We start from the raw sequence: 14,790 nt of genomic DNA, 5'->3' as shown, positions 1-14,790 counted from the left end.
CTTAGGCTTTCACTCATATGTGAGATATAAAACTGAGAGCAACAAATGAACAAGACAAATAAACAAGAACTCATCGACTCAGACAAAAGTTTAGTGGTTACCAGAGGGGATGGGCGGGGGAGCAAGAGGAGGGTAAAGGGGATTAAATATATGGTAACAGAAGGAGATTTGAATTTGGGTAGTGAACACACAATGCAATATACAGATGATGTATTAGAGAATTGTACACTTGAAACCTATATAATTTTACTAATGGATGTCACCCCCATAAATTTAATTAAAAAAGAAAGCAAAGAAAAATATAGAAGAGGAAGAGTTTCCAGATCCAATTGCTGATAGAAGTAATTTAGCTTCAGTGTAGCCACAGATGGTCTCATAGCATGACGTTCTCTGCTAGCTCTTGTTCATGTTAAAAATATTCTGTTTTTATGCTGCCTAACATCTACAGATATGAATATTTACTTTATCCACCACTTGAGCACACAAGACTAGGATGGGCCTTAAAAATACAAACTAAAGACCTGGATCATGAGACTATTTCCTTCTTTCTGCAATAGGTGAATTCCTCCAGAGAAAAATCAATGATTTTCTCACTGACCCCAATTGATGCGTGTTAACGCACTGACTCAGTTCATAGCATCTTCTTGCCTTGATCTGGGGAGTTACTCCAATCCTCCTCCCCCAAAAACTGCTCTTAAGGTACCAGGCAATTTCTTCTAGATCCTGTGAACTTTCTAGAACCAGGTGGTCTCATTTCCATGACCTCTTGAGATACCCACTCCACTTTTGAGAGAAAACCTGAATCAAAGAGGGGTGCATGAACATTTGATCTTCTGACAAATTCAATCCAGTTGCCAAGGATTGCAAAGTTTTTACAAAGGCTGTCTTGCTATTAACAGAAACGTGGGGTCAATTCCATCTTTTCCCTCCCCTTTATAGCGAGGTTTCTTTTTTTTTCTACAACTTAATGAGGTATAAAAATATACAAAAGCTGTACATATTTAATGTATACAATTTGATAAGTTTGGACATGTGCAAACACTTATGATACCATCAAGGTAATAAACATATCCATCACATCCAAGTTTCCTGTGTCTCGTGTGTGTGTGTGTGTGCACGTGCTATGATCCTTGACATGAAATCTACCATAGTAACAGTTTAAGTGCACAGAACCTTAGCTAACTGTAGGCACCATGTTGGTACAGCACGTCTCTAGAGTTTATTCATCTCGTATAACTGTAATTTTATGCTCATTGAATGGAAACTCCCCATTTTCTCCTCCACCTCCCAGATTTGTTCCAAGACCCCTGCCGATACCAAAATCCACAGGTGCTCAAGTCCCTGATATAAAAGTGTTGTATTTGCATATAACCTCTACACATCTTCCCCTGTACTTTAAATCATCTCTGGATTACTTATAATACCGAATACAATGTATCTGTTATATAAATAGTTGTTATGCTGTATTGTTTAGGGAATGATAATTTTTAAAAAGTCTGTACAATGGAACGATCAAGCACCAATGGAACGATCAAAGGCCAACTACGTAGCACATATCAGCAACAACTTAATATTTGTTTTGTTCCAATATTTTCCAGCGGCTGTTGGTTGAATCCGGGGATACAGGACCTGCTGATACGGAGGGCCAACTGTAATGGTCCCTTCTTTATCTCTTACTCTTTTACCCTTAACTTCAATTCTACCCTGACTACTCAGCAAAAACTGCTCTGTTCTCAGGTCATTATTTATCTTCTAGTTACCAAATCACATAAATATAACTTGACTCCCCAAAGCATTTGCTATAAATACTATTGAGAACTCCCTTCCTCCTGAAATTCTCTTCCTTTGGTGTCTGTGACCTATCTTCTTTTGAATTTCCTCCTACATGTGATTGTTCCTTCAACAGGGATCATTTTGGCATTCCTATCCTTTAAATGATGATGTTCCTTAAGGTTTCTTCTGCATTCATTTCTTATTAATGCTGAATATCCACTCACATCGCCCACATTTGTTTTCTACACACCCATTATTTCTCCTGAGCCTGAGGCCTTAACTTTCAATTACCCACTAGGCATCTCCACCTGGAAATCTCACAGGCATCTCACGCCAAACAAGTTCTTGTTGTGTTCTTTCTTCATGTCCTGTCGTTATGTGTGCAATGTCCATTCATCCCGATGCCCACACGAGGCCCCTGAACCACCACCCACTCTCTATGTCCCAGGGATCTCGTTTTTTAAAAAAAATCAACTCTCTCTCTCTCTCCATATATATATAGAGAGAGAGAGAATTGATTTTTTTTATAAATCAATTATAAAAATTAATATATATATACATATATATATATTAATTTTTATTGGGGAATATTGGGGAACAGTGTGTTTTTCCAGGACCCATCAGCTCCAAGTCAAGTCGTTGTTTTCAATCTAGTTGTGGAGGGCGCAGCTCCCCGGACCATATGGGAACCGAACCAGTGACCTTGGTGTTATGAGCACTGTACTCTAACCACCGAGCCAACCAGCTGCCCCATATCCCAGTGATCTCTTAATACTATCCTCTTATTATCTCTTCTCTGTTCCATCTTCTCCACCACCGACTTTGCCTAGTTTGCGGTGCTATCACGTCTCACCTGGGTGACATTGCTATTTGCTCTCCTTGTTTTCCCAAGCACTAGACCATACTGGTGTCCAACCACTCTCTGTTGATGGGATGAACACATTGTAACAATGCCTGTCCCCAGCTCGGCTCCCCTGTGACACATCATGCTTGCCCCAGCCACCTTTCTGACAGGTAGTCATGCCGCATTGGCCCCACTGCAGACCCTTCCACTGCCTCCAGGATCCATCTTAGTCCCCTTAGCCTGCCACACAAAGCCCTTCTCCTGCCGCATCTCTAGCCTCACCTCCCACCACGCCCCAAGGTACCCTCCCTGTACCCTCGTGAGACAACTCCCAGAGCCAGGACTCTGTAAGGACTTCTTCTCCCTCTCTTTTGTCAAGGTTCACGTTACATGCTGTACAGAGCAGACTGCAAGTGCACGCATCGGTGGGCTCTGGCAAGTGTATACAGTCGGGAAGCACCACCGCAATTAATACACAGAACGTATCCATCATCCCAGGATGCTCCCTATGTCCTCTCCAGTTAATCACCTCAGATTAATCACTGTTCTGATGTCTATCGCCATATGCTAGTTTTGTCTATGTGGCTTCCAACTGTCCAGTCGTCTTCCAACCATGCCTCTCTAACAGCAACATTTTTATTTTAGTCATTCTGGTGTACGTTAAGTGGAGTTTCGTTGTGGCTCTAGGTTTCATTTTCTTGTCTAATGATACTGAGCACCTTTTCAATGTGATTTCTAGCATTTACATATCCTTTTTCTTGTGAAATAAAAAGTTTTTACCCATTTCAAACATTGAGTTGTCTTTTCATTTCTCATTTGAGGGAGTTCTTTATGTATTCTGAATATAAGTTCTTTACCAGATGCATAACTTTTCCGGTCTTTGGCTTACCATTTCTTTTTCTCGACGATATCTTTTGAAGAACAGAACGTTGTAATCTATCATCTTTTTCTTCACTCCTTTTAGTTTGTTGTGCAGGATTCTTCACCTGGGAGACAATTCCTCCCTGTCTACGAGAGTCACTTTCATCATAGGATATGGTAAATACTGACGTTCTCGTTCCATTTTCTCCACAAGCTTGGGGCCAACTTAAGAGCAGAGACTGTGTTTCACGGAGTGTTTTATATCTAGTAGAATGCTTATCAAGTAGCAGTTGCTGAAAAACTACTTATTACTCAAACGCACAAATGAATATGTTCAAAATTGGAAGAATCAACTGAATTTCACCAATTAACTTCTTGGCACACAATTTTCTCTTCCTGAAAACAAAGAGAACTCCCTACTTACATCGCAAGCATGTACAAGCAATGAAAGCTTTATGAGGTTGTGACAATGGAGGGTTCTGCCTCTTAGTGTGCACATCAGTAAGCAGCCTGCAAATATATACTTTTCACAGATTTTTGTTATTATTATTATATCGTGAATCCCAATTTTCATTTGAAAAGCAATATACATAATTCTTAATAAATTAGATCTTTCTCATGAAATGCTGGGACATCATGAAACAAAAATACATATAATTAGTCAGAACTTGAGACGTAAGGGTTTACATTTGACTTCACCATGTCAGCATGATGAACTTTTTATTTCACTAACGAGGTCCACTACTGTCTAAAATCATAAAGACTACATAAAAATGATAATGCCGTCATTAAATCTGGCCAAGACATTAGAACTTAATAAATTCCAGAAAGAATGCCAACTTGAAAACGGGAGCTAAGAAGTCATAATCCTATTCTTACAGGAAAGTGCCGTGAGAAAAAAGAAACTGGAAAGCACCAGCAATACACGAAAGCGACGGGCTAACTGAGGAAGAAGCAAAGTGCGGTCTCCTCTCCCTAGGAAACTACAAAGTGGAGAAGCCCTTGATCAGTGGACAACACACAATCAAAGGACATTCAGCACCATATGAATGAAGCATTTGAGAGGAGAGCGACTTTTTCCATAGCAACCAAGCCTCAGAAAGTACAGAATTTCATTGGCCAGATCTTGTACGGTTCTTTCAGGGCAGCATGAATCTTCACCCTGGATGATTAAAAGTACCAGAGAAGCAAGCATGACATTCAGATATTGAAGTTAAACTGATAAATATATATAGAGAGAACCAGAAATAGAGTTACATGCGTACACAGCCAGAATGCTCAATTTCCAAATATGAAAAGAAATGATTTAGAAACTAATTGAAACTGTAGCTTTAAGGATTTAATGCGATAACTCAGCTTCGTCTAATAAAGGAATCTGCCCATTATCCATTATGCAATGTTTGCTCCTGAAAGAGCTGGTGCTGTGAGGGGGTCATGACAGGGTCTAAATCTTCCTCTTAGTCAAGGCGTTATGCTGGGATCAGGAGTGTGAGATAATCTTTCTGAAATGGCCAAGACCCCTGAAACACAGAGATGTGGACTTGCCCCTGGCACAGAAGTACCGGTGAAATAAGCTCACGTAGAAAGCGGGGGAGCAACAAGCCACTGGTGCTTGTGATGACTCATCATCCAGGAAACTGTTGGCCCAACGACTCCTGAACCATGACCTGGCCCTCAGTGCCCTAAACCATGTCTGAACAGTCTCAAGCTCAGTCCAAAACAGACACGCAATTCTCTCTTAAGAATCTGGTCATGATGGAAGGTCAATAAACAGGAAGTTCAAATGCTGGCTGCAAAGAATTCAAGTTGAAAACAGAAACTATATCTTACCTTTAATATCCTGCGTGCCTGGAACAACACCTGGTTGGATGATTATCAGGTGAATTAATGGGAGGCCTTAAAAGTAGACAGAAACATTTATAGGGCTGTTGGAGTTGAAGGACTCTATTTATGAAATTAAAGTAGCAAACCCAATAACTTAATTAACACTATGACTCATTTAGTTATTGATCAAAGAGAGAATTTATTCACAGAGCTTTTCAAATACAAACAAAATAGCACTTTTTTTGTGTGTTTTACAAAATGAATATTGAAAGAAAGGTGGTACAACACAGTTCAATAACGGACTAAAGAAAACAAGGTCTAATGACTGGAAAATGGACAGAAATATGCCCCTTTACTTCCTAAGAACATCATAGCAGAAGCTACTCAGAGAAATATAGCATATTTTTGAATAATATTGAAATACAAAGTCTTAACTCTAAATGTCTGCATAAACACTGAAAACATATGGAGGGCGTAAAGAGTTTATGCAGGATATACAAAATACTGATACAGTGGTGTATTGGTCCATTTATTAGGTTTAATGTATGCTTTTATAAAGTGATAATACTGTATTTTAAATGTATATTAAAAAGAAAACAGAGGAGTAATGCACCGCTAACCCGCTTGTACAGTCTCTGTGACAACTGACGTGTTTGTGCGTGGGCAGGTGTGTGAATGAGTCTATCTTTATGTTCTCGTGTGCTTTCAGAAACGCCATGACTTACAGGGAACGTCTGTGGGTCACCCTGCTTCCCAACATGTTACTGTGTCTACTAGCCCTTTTGATTCTCTGAGTCTTTATCTTTAGAAAAAACAAAAGCGAAAACCCTTGTTTGCATATGTGGATTTGTTTTAGGTGTGTATGCATTCTACATTAACAATACTCTGTGGAATAGAAACACCTAGTACCCCTGCAGTATTTTTAGCCTTTGGTCCATTTTTCTCGATCATTCCATTTCCTTTACAAGTCTCCCACCTTACTTAATATTCATCATTCCATCGGGTTTCATTTCATTAGCATTGCATGGATTAGAACCACGATTCCACCTTCTGAAAGGTGCTGGAAGTTTCCGCACCTCCAAGCCCCCTGCGCTCAGCGTCTCCTCTGGTTATGCCTGGGGGCTTCAGCTCAGTATGGGTACTGCTTCTGTTTCTTGCCAGAGAAGCAGGCCAGCCACGTGCACAGCAGGATGGCGCCGCCGGCCCCTGCCCCTGTGCAGTAGTAGGCCCAGCCGATTTCACACTTACCTAGGGACACAAGACAGGGAAAGAAAGCAGGCACAGATCAGGATGATTTGGCAGGAGGCTCCATTATTTCTCCCATTGTGTGCATTCCTGGTTCTCAGAGGTGAGACTGAAACACCCGTGGTAAATGAGGTGTACTCAATCAAAGGGAATCAAAACTTGTGCTCAATGCTCTGTGGAGACTGTGGAAAGCTAGAATGGTTGTGTGCATTTCAGAAAGACCTCAAGGCCTATGCCTAATGCCTGTAATGCCCCCAGACCTGGCAAGAAAAGGAAGAATGGCAGTAATTGGATTGAAGAGATGAAGGTATTCATTCTAATTTAAATCACCCAAACTCATATGCATAATGAGGTACCTTAGGAAAAACTCAAAATAGATACAGTCCTTCTGAAAAGGGCCACTCTAAGGAATAGACCCATTTGAAGGATAAGGTGATGGTGAATACTGCTATTTACATGTAACTGCTAAATGACTCACACAGATTGAATCAGAAGAAAAACTCCCAGATTCTTCTTGGGTCAACACTCACCTTTAAGTTAAAGCAACATATAAACGATAACATAATGATAAGGGTCCAATTGGGTCCTCAACTCTCAGGGTTGGATTAGTATTAGTAGTGATAATGACACACCCACAGTACTAAAAATATAATTAGTAAATGAAGCAGGAGTAGCTATATTAATTTCAGAAAAAGCAGACTTCAAAGCAAGAAGTTATCAGGGATAACAAAAGTCATAAATAGTGATAAAGGAGTCAATTCTCTAAGAAGACATAATAATCCATAAGGTGTGTGTGTGTGTGTGTGTGTGTGTGTGTGTGTGCCTAATGATAGAGCATCGAACTACGTGAGGCAAAAACTGACAGACTTCAAGGAGAAATAGATGAATTAGTTATCATAGTTGGAGATTTCAATACTCCTCTATCAGAAGTAGACAGATCTAGCAGGGAGAAAAAACTGTAAGGAAACAGTTAAAATCAACAACACCATTAATCAACTGAATATAATTTCAATCTATAGACTACATCCAACAATAGCAGAATACACGTTCTTCTCAAGGTAGATAAAACATCCACCAAGATAGTGGGCCATAAAACAGATTTTAACACGTTAAAAAAAAACAATAATCATACAATGTCTGCTCTTAGACCACAATGGAATTAAACTGGAAATCAGTAACAAAAAGATGACTGGAAAATCCCCAAATTTGCGGATATTAGACAACACCCTTTTAAATAACACACATGCCAAAGAAGAAATCTCAAGAGAAATTTTAGAATATTCTGAACTAAGTTAAAATAACATAACTTATCAAATTTTGTGGGATGCAGCAAAAACAATGCTCACAGGAAAATTTGTAACATTGAATGCATATATTAGAAAATAAGACAAATCTACTATTGATAATCTACGTTTCCACCTTAGAAACCTACAAAAAAGAAAGGCAAATTAAACTCAAAAGAAACAGAAAAATAAATAATAAGAATTAGAGTAGAAATCAGTGACATTCTGAGGCCTGCATTACCATAACACTAAAACCAGACAAAGACATTACAAGAAACGAAAACTACAGACAAATATTTCTCATGAACATAGATGCAAAAATCCTCAACAAAATATTAGCAAATTGAATCCAACAATGTTTAAAAAAGATTGTACACATGACTCAGTGATAATTCTCCCAGGCGCAAAAGGCTTGTTCAACATTTGAAAATCAATTAATATAATCTATGACATCAACAGACTAAAAAAGAAAAATCCTATGATCACATTAATAGACACGGAAAAGTATTTGACAAGTCCAACAGCCATTCATGATAAAAATTTCACTAAACTAGGAATAGAAAGGAACTTTCTCAATTTTATAAAGCATATCTATAAAAATACTACAGCTAATGTCATACTTCATGATGAGAAACTCAGAACTCTCCCAGTAAGATTGGGTGTAAGCCAAGGATGTCCCCTCCCTTCACTCTTTTTCAATGTCAGCTGGAAGTCCTAGTTAATACAGTAAGGAAGGACATTAAAGGTATACAAATTGGGAAAGAAGAAATAAAACTGTTTGTAGATGACACGATTGTCTATGTAGAAAATATGAGAGTCCACAAAATACTCCTGGAACTAATCAGCAACTATGGTAAATGGTAGGCGACAAGGGTAATATACAAAAGTCAATTACTTCCTATATACCAGCAATGAACAAGTGAATTAGATATTAAAAAAAACACACAAAAAACAACAACCACCAATCAGTTACATCAGAACCTAAAAATGAAATAATTAGGTATAAGTCTAGGAAATATATAGCAGGAGCTATATGAGGAAAACTATAAAACTCTGGTGAACAAAATCAAAGAGCTAAATAAATGGAGAGATATTCCATGTTCATGGATAGGAAGACTCAATATTGTCAAAACGTCAGTTCCTCCCAATTTGATCTATAAATTCAATGTAGTCACAATCAAAATCCCAGCAAGTTATTATGTGGATATTGACAAACTGGTTCTAAAGTTTGAATGGTGAGGTGAAACACCCAGAAGAGCCAACACAGTAACGAAGGACAAGAACAAAGTTAGAGGACAGGCATTACCTGACTTCAACACGTACCATAAATCTCTAGTCATTAGTGAAAGAATAAACAAATAGATCAATGGAACAGAATAGAGAACCCAGAAATAGCCCATAAATATCGTCAACTGATTCTTGACAAAAGAGTAAAGGAAATACAATGGAGCAAATGTAGTCTCTTCAACAAATGGTGCTGTAACACTTTGACATCCATATCCAAAAACAAACAAATAAAATAAAAACTAGGCACAGACCTTACACTTTTCACAAAAATTAACTCAAAATGAATCATGAACCTAAATGTAACACATAAAACTATAAACCTGCTAGCAGATAACTTAAGGGAAAACCTGGATGCCCTGGGGTATGATGATGACTCCAGAAACAACACCAAAGGCACAAGAAAGAAACTAATTAATAAGCTGGACTTTGTTAAAATTAAAAAAACTGAAAGACAGTGTCAAGAGAGTGGGAAGACAAGCCACAGACTAGGAGAAAATATTTGCAAAAAACACATCGGATGAAGGACTGTTATTCAAAATACACACAGAACACTTAAAACTCAACAATAAAACAGACAACCTCATTAAAAAATGGGCTAAATTTCTTAATAAACCCCTCACCAAAAAAGATACACAGATGGTAAATAAGTATGTGAAACGATGCTCCATATCATATATCATCAGGGAAATGCACAGAGATCCCACTACACACCTATTAGAATGGCTCAGATCTGGAACACTGACACCACCAAGTGCTGGCAAAGATGTGGAACAGGAACTCTCATACATCGATGGTGAGAACGCAAAACATCACAGTCACTTTGGAGAACAGTTTGGCTGTTTCTTACAAAACTAAACCTACTCTTACCATACAATCCATCAATCGTGCTTTTTGGTATTTAGGCAAAGGAGCTGAAAACTTATATCCACACAAAAACTTGCACGTGGATTTTAATAGCAACTGTATCCATAATTGCCATAACTTTGAAGCAACCACGATGACCTTCAGAGCCAGGACTCACACCTGGATTCCAAGTTCTAAGACTAAGAAGTCATTGCCTCAGAATATCCTATCTGAGTTAATCAAATGGGTTTCTGTATTCATTAATCCTTTTTCTTTTTCCAGCATCCAAGTTATTCCTTTCATGTGCACAGTGAGAAAAGCCTCTGTATCTCTCACTGAACATTGTCTTTTCTGTGCCAATTTTAATCAGTCTGTTAGTCTTACGATTTGATCAGAAAATACAACTGTTTTCCTTCCCTTTCTCTTGTTCTTGTTTACACATTACACTAGACACAAACTCATACACTAAAATACTTGGATTCCATAGTCATTGAACATATAAACCATAGATTTAAACCCACATCTCTCTATACAAGTCAGGCATTTTGACCTTGTTTATTAATCATCTCTCTATTGAAAAATACAAGGACTGTTAAGTGTAGCACGTAATTTGACTTCATATCTTCACTGACGTGTACTGGAGGGGTAGGTAGCTTGTGCCCTATGTACAGTGAAGAAGGCAAGGCAAGGCAAAGCAAAGCTAAGTGAGTCATTGGCTTGTCACCAAAAGCCAAGAGTGGCAAAATTTGATCAAGGGCCTCCACATCTCAAACGTATTCTCAAGTATTACCTATGCACACACACAACAGGCTACATTATTCAGTTCTCCTTGATTTCTCCCTTTCCATATCCAATATAAATAATAAGAGTTTTAAAATAGCAATTTAGTGATTGATTTATGCATTGAGTACCATTTGCTCTGAATTGCGAGAAGAGCTTCACATGAAGTAGATACCAGTGCATTTGATCCTCAGAAGAATGTGATGTGATAGATTCATATCATCCCTATCGGTCAGTGAGAAAACTAAGGCCAAGGAAAGTTCAATAAATAACCTGACAAGGACTCTCTGTTAGTAAGTGGCAAGTCTTTTGCCTTTGTGTCCAAAATTGATCCTATGGCATGTCGCCTCTCAAAAGCCTGCAGCTCCCCAAGACGGTCTTACCTGCCCTCCTGGCTTTCCTGTCTCCTTGCTTCTATTTATAGCATCACCAACAACAAAGCAGGCAGCTATCTTTTTAACAATAAATCATGTGAAATCGCTCTCTTACTTAAAATCCTCTAATGAATTCTCAAAAATCCAACCTCCTTCCAATGGCTCGGAAGGCCTTGAATGAGCTGCTATTTGCCTTCCCGTCAGACCTCACGACCCCCTTCCCTCTGGTCTTTCTTCTGGCCACACTGGTTGGCTTCTCTGGATCACATTAGGCTCATTGCTGGCTTGAGTGCGTCACTCATTATTCCCTCTACCCAGAAAGTTCGACTTCCAGATGGTTAGAGAGCTGACTCTTTCTCAAATGACACCTCTGCAAAGATACCTCCTACCCCCACCTGCCTCATCGAAGTCACTCTATCCCTTCCCCCCACTCGATTGCCTGTGCAGCACTTACCATGGTTTGTAAAGATCCTGTGCGTGTGTGCGTGTGCGTGTGTGTGTGCGTGCATGTGTGTATTTCATTTCAGTCCCAATTAGGGGAGATCCTTGTACATTTTATTCCCTACTGTACCCCTACAACATTGCCTGGCTCATAGTAGGTACTCAGTAAATAACTGTTGAATGAAAGGTGAGGAACAAGAAAAATAGAAAGAAAGGAAAGGAAGCAAAATAGGCAGACAGTCAGTCCCTGAAAAACAACCTATCTGGGATTTTAAGAGTGGCTCTTGCCCAGTGTGGCCCTGAACTTTTAGAGTAGTTCCCAAACCCAGTATGCAGGTACAGCCTCATGCAGAGTGTGTTCCATGCACCAGGATGACAGATCCTGAGAGACCACGTGTCCACCTCAGGGCTGGTCTCAGGGCAACAAGGAGCTCCATTAACACTGACGCACAGGTAAGTATCCTTCAGAGGTAACAGAGGCCACTACATGGGCCAGGTTTGCTGATAACCATAGATTAATGTGCCTGTCAGTTTTGGGAATAATCTCCATTTTGAATTATCCTTTAGCTGGATTAAATAAATCTAGGAGGGAGAATTAATAGGTCACTAAGAGATGGCCAGTGGTTTACAACCTTTTAAAAAGTCAGTGAAATTTGTGGTCAGTCCATTTAGCACAGGGCTCATAACATAGAACACAACCAACTGTTCATTAATAACAAGTATTGACCTACACACAGGTCCGTAACCTAACATGAAAAGTGGGGTACACACTTCTTCATTAATTATTAGGCCCTTACTTAGAAACAAGTGGCCGATGAGGCTAATTATTTGAGAATAGTGTATGTGACAGTAGCCACGTTTATTAAATACAGATGGAAAAAAGCTACCTAAAGTTGCCAATCAGAGGACCAAGGCGAGAGAGCAAAATATTTTTTCCTGCAGATAAATCAATAAAACCACAGCAGTTCACACTTTAGGGGCTTTTAACTGTCAGGGGAACTGTAGATGGTGTAGACATTCCACCCAATTCCTGCGGATCCCTTTGCAGGTTCTGTGCTCTTGTCCCTCAGCTGCTCCTAACAAACCTTATTGGAGGACTTGTGAGGAAAGAGGCACTTCGCCCCAACTCTTAGAGAGCTGCAGCGACCCCTGGCATGACCTGTAGCCCCTGACGGACTGGTTCCGGGGTATGAAAGCCCACTTTCTTACCTCTAGGTGGAGCAAACTCTGTATTGCAAGGAAAGTTCCAGAGCCCCAGTGAGTTCAGACTGAGGCTGGGACCCCACCTGAAATATACCTTTACTGCGCATTTACTCCTCTCCTACCTGGCTTTCCCACTTCCTTACTGGTTTCTCCTCAGCACAGCTCCTTGATTACTTGAACATGAATCCTTATTTCAGGATCTGCTCTGGGGAGCTCAGTTTAAGACAAGAGCAAATGAACAAAGTCTTGCTTGCTTTTCTCTATCATAATAAGGGTTTGTGAAGTATCTCCAGAGGTCAGAGGCTCAAACACCCCACCTCACCCCACCTAAGTCCCGCCATCCCATGAAAGACCCAGCACGAGGATTGAGCCTTTAGCACCAGCTGTCTCCCACTCTCCCTGAACTACCATCTTCCTGGGGAAAATCCAACTGCTTGTCTTCAGTGTGTATACATCATTTTTAATAACTGTGATGTTTCTGGAGCCTTTTCTGTTCATGTCATAAAACACGTAGTCAACTCCTGAGACCAACTGTCTATCAGATGAAAATGAGGAGGAAGAAAACACGAAATAAAGGTACTTTAAAAAGTGTATCACAAAATATTGCCACTAATTACACATATATGCAAGTTTCTGACTCTGATTTATACATTTTGTGGTTTAAATTCAACAACTGGCTAAGGTCTAAAATGAGCAACTAATGTTCAGTGTGATTAGAATATATATATATATATATATATATATATTCCTGTTTTTCAGATATGAAGAGTCATTTACTAAGTAATTCATAAAATGAATAATTATTAATTCAAAGATAATTTAATACAGGTTTATCTAGTATTTTGGATTATACAGAAATATAGTCAGCCCATAAAATTAGCCTCAAGACAATACACACACACACACACACACACACACATACACCTTTTGAGAAGTAAGAAATGGTCAAGATCAGTCTAGTAAGATTAAGGTATGTCAATAGGTTTTAGGCAAATCCAAGGAAACACAAAGTCATCCAACCCCTAATTCTTGGTTCCTTGATCCTCTTCCTCCCACTTTTCCATCATCCCTTTCTCCCTCACATCATTCATCAACTCAACAAGTATTTAAGTGACTACCCCAGCCAGGAGTCCCTGCGTGCTGGGGGGCTATTTGAGAACAAGATAGACACAATCTCTGCCATCTAGTCAAGAAATTAAGTATTAAATAACAATTACTTAGATATTTATATGATGAGAATTGCAATATGTGAGTTGAAGAAAAAAACTCAGGATGCTAAAACAGCAAATCAGAAAGAACCCCATGCAGTGTGGTCAATAAAGGGATTTACGCTGGCCCCTGGCAGATGGGCGGCGCTCGCCAAGCGTGGATGGGGGCGGCTCGGGAAGGGCGTATTACACTAGGTGGGGTGGGAAACGAAATGTAATGGAGAAATGCAGGCGGATCTGGAATTTGTTGAAGTATTGTTCACGTGAGAGATGGATGCCACTTTGCACCAAGAGATGGGGTTGGGTGTGACCACTTCCAGAGTTTGAGGACTTGAAACCTGCAAACTTCCTCTTCAGAACTTTCATCTGTGCTGCTGGATAGAAATGGGAGGTCTTCAACACTCATCAGTAAATCCTGAGCAGCTACAATATACATGTCTTGCAATGTTACAGGAGCTGGAGACCCCGCAGTGAACAAGACAGACATGGTCTCTGGTCTCATGAAGCTTAGGTCTTGTAAGACCGATTCTGAAATATCGCACACACATCAGTTGCATAATTTTGAAACCATCCCATGCATATTGTTAAAGAGAAAACCACAGGCCCAAAATGGTGTCACTCGTGCTAAAAGCCCATGATACCAAGCCCAGACTTAAAACCTGATCTAATTGCAGTTTCAACCTCTCCCAGAAATGTAATCGTAATCACCAGTCTGGAATTTTCTGGGCAGCACCAGTAAGGTAGTCTGTCACCTGGGCCCTCTCCATCCCCATGGAAAGAAGAGGCAATCTGTACGATAAAAACCCTTGCCCCAAAAGACATCC

General features: G+C 39.7%; 1 protein-coding gene across 1 annotated transcript in view; it reads right to left on the bottom strand.

Moving 5' to 3' along the window:
- Positions 1-5,484: 5,484 nt before the first annotated feature.
- LHFPL6 (LHFPL tetraspan subfamily member 6) overlaps positions 5,485-14,790 on the bottom strand; it is a 214,344-nt gene continuing 205,038 nt past the window's right edge. The window contains exon 4 of the mRNA XM_019756987.2: positions 5,485-6,550. Within this exon, the coding sequence (XP_019612546.1) occupies positions 6,432-6,550 (119 nt within the window). The 3' untranslated portion in view covers positions 5,485-6,431. The remainder of the gene's footprint in view (positions 6,551-14,790) is intronic.

This window comes from Rhinolophus sinicus, linkage group LG04 (assembly GCF_036562045.2).
Source record: "Rhinolophus sinicus isolate RSC01 linkage group LG04, ASM3656204v1, whole genome shotgun sequence".
Classification (NCBI taxonomy): Eukaryota; Metazoa; Chordata; class Mammalia; order Chiroptera; family Rhinolophidae; genus Rhinolophus; species Rhinolophus sinicus.
This window is presented reverse-complemented; position numbering and strand designations above follow the sequence as displayed.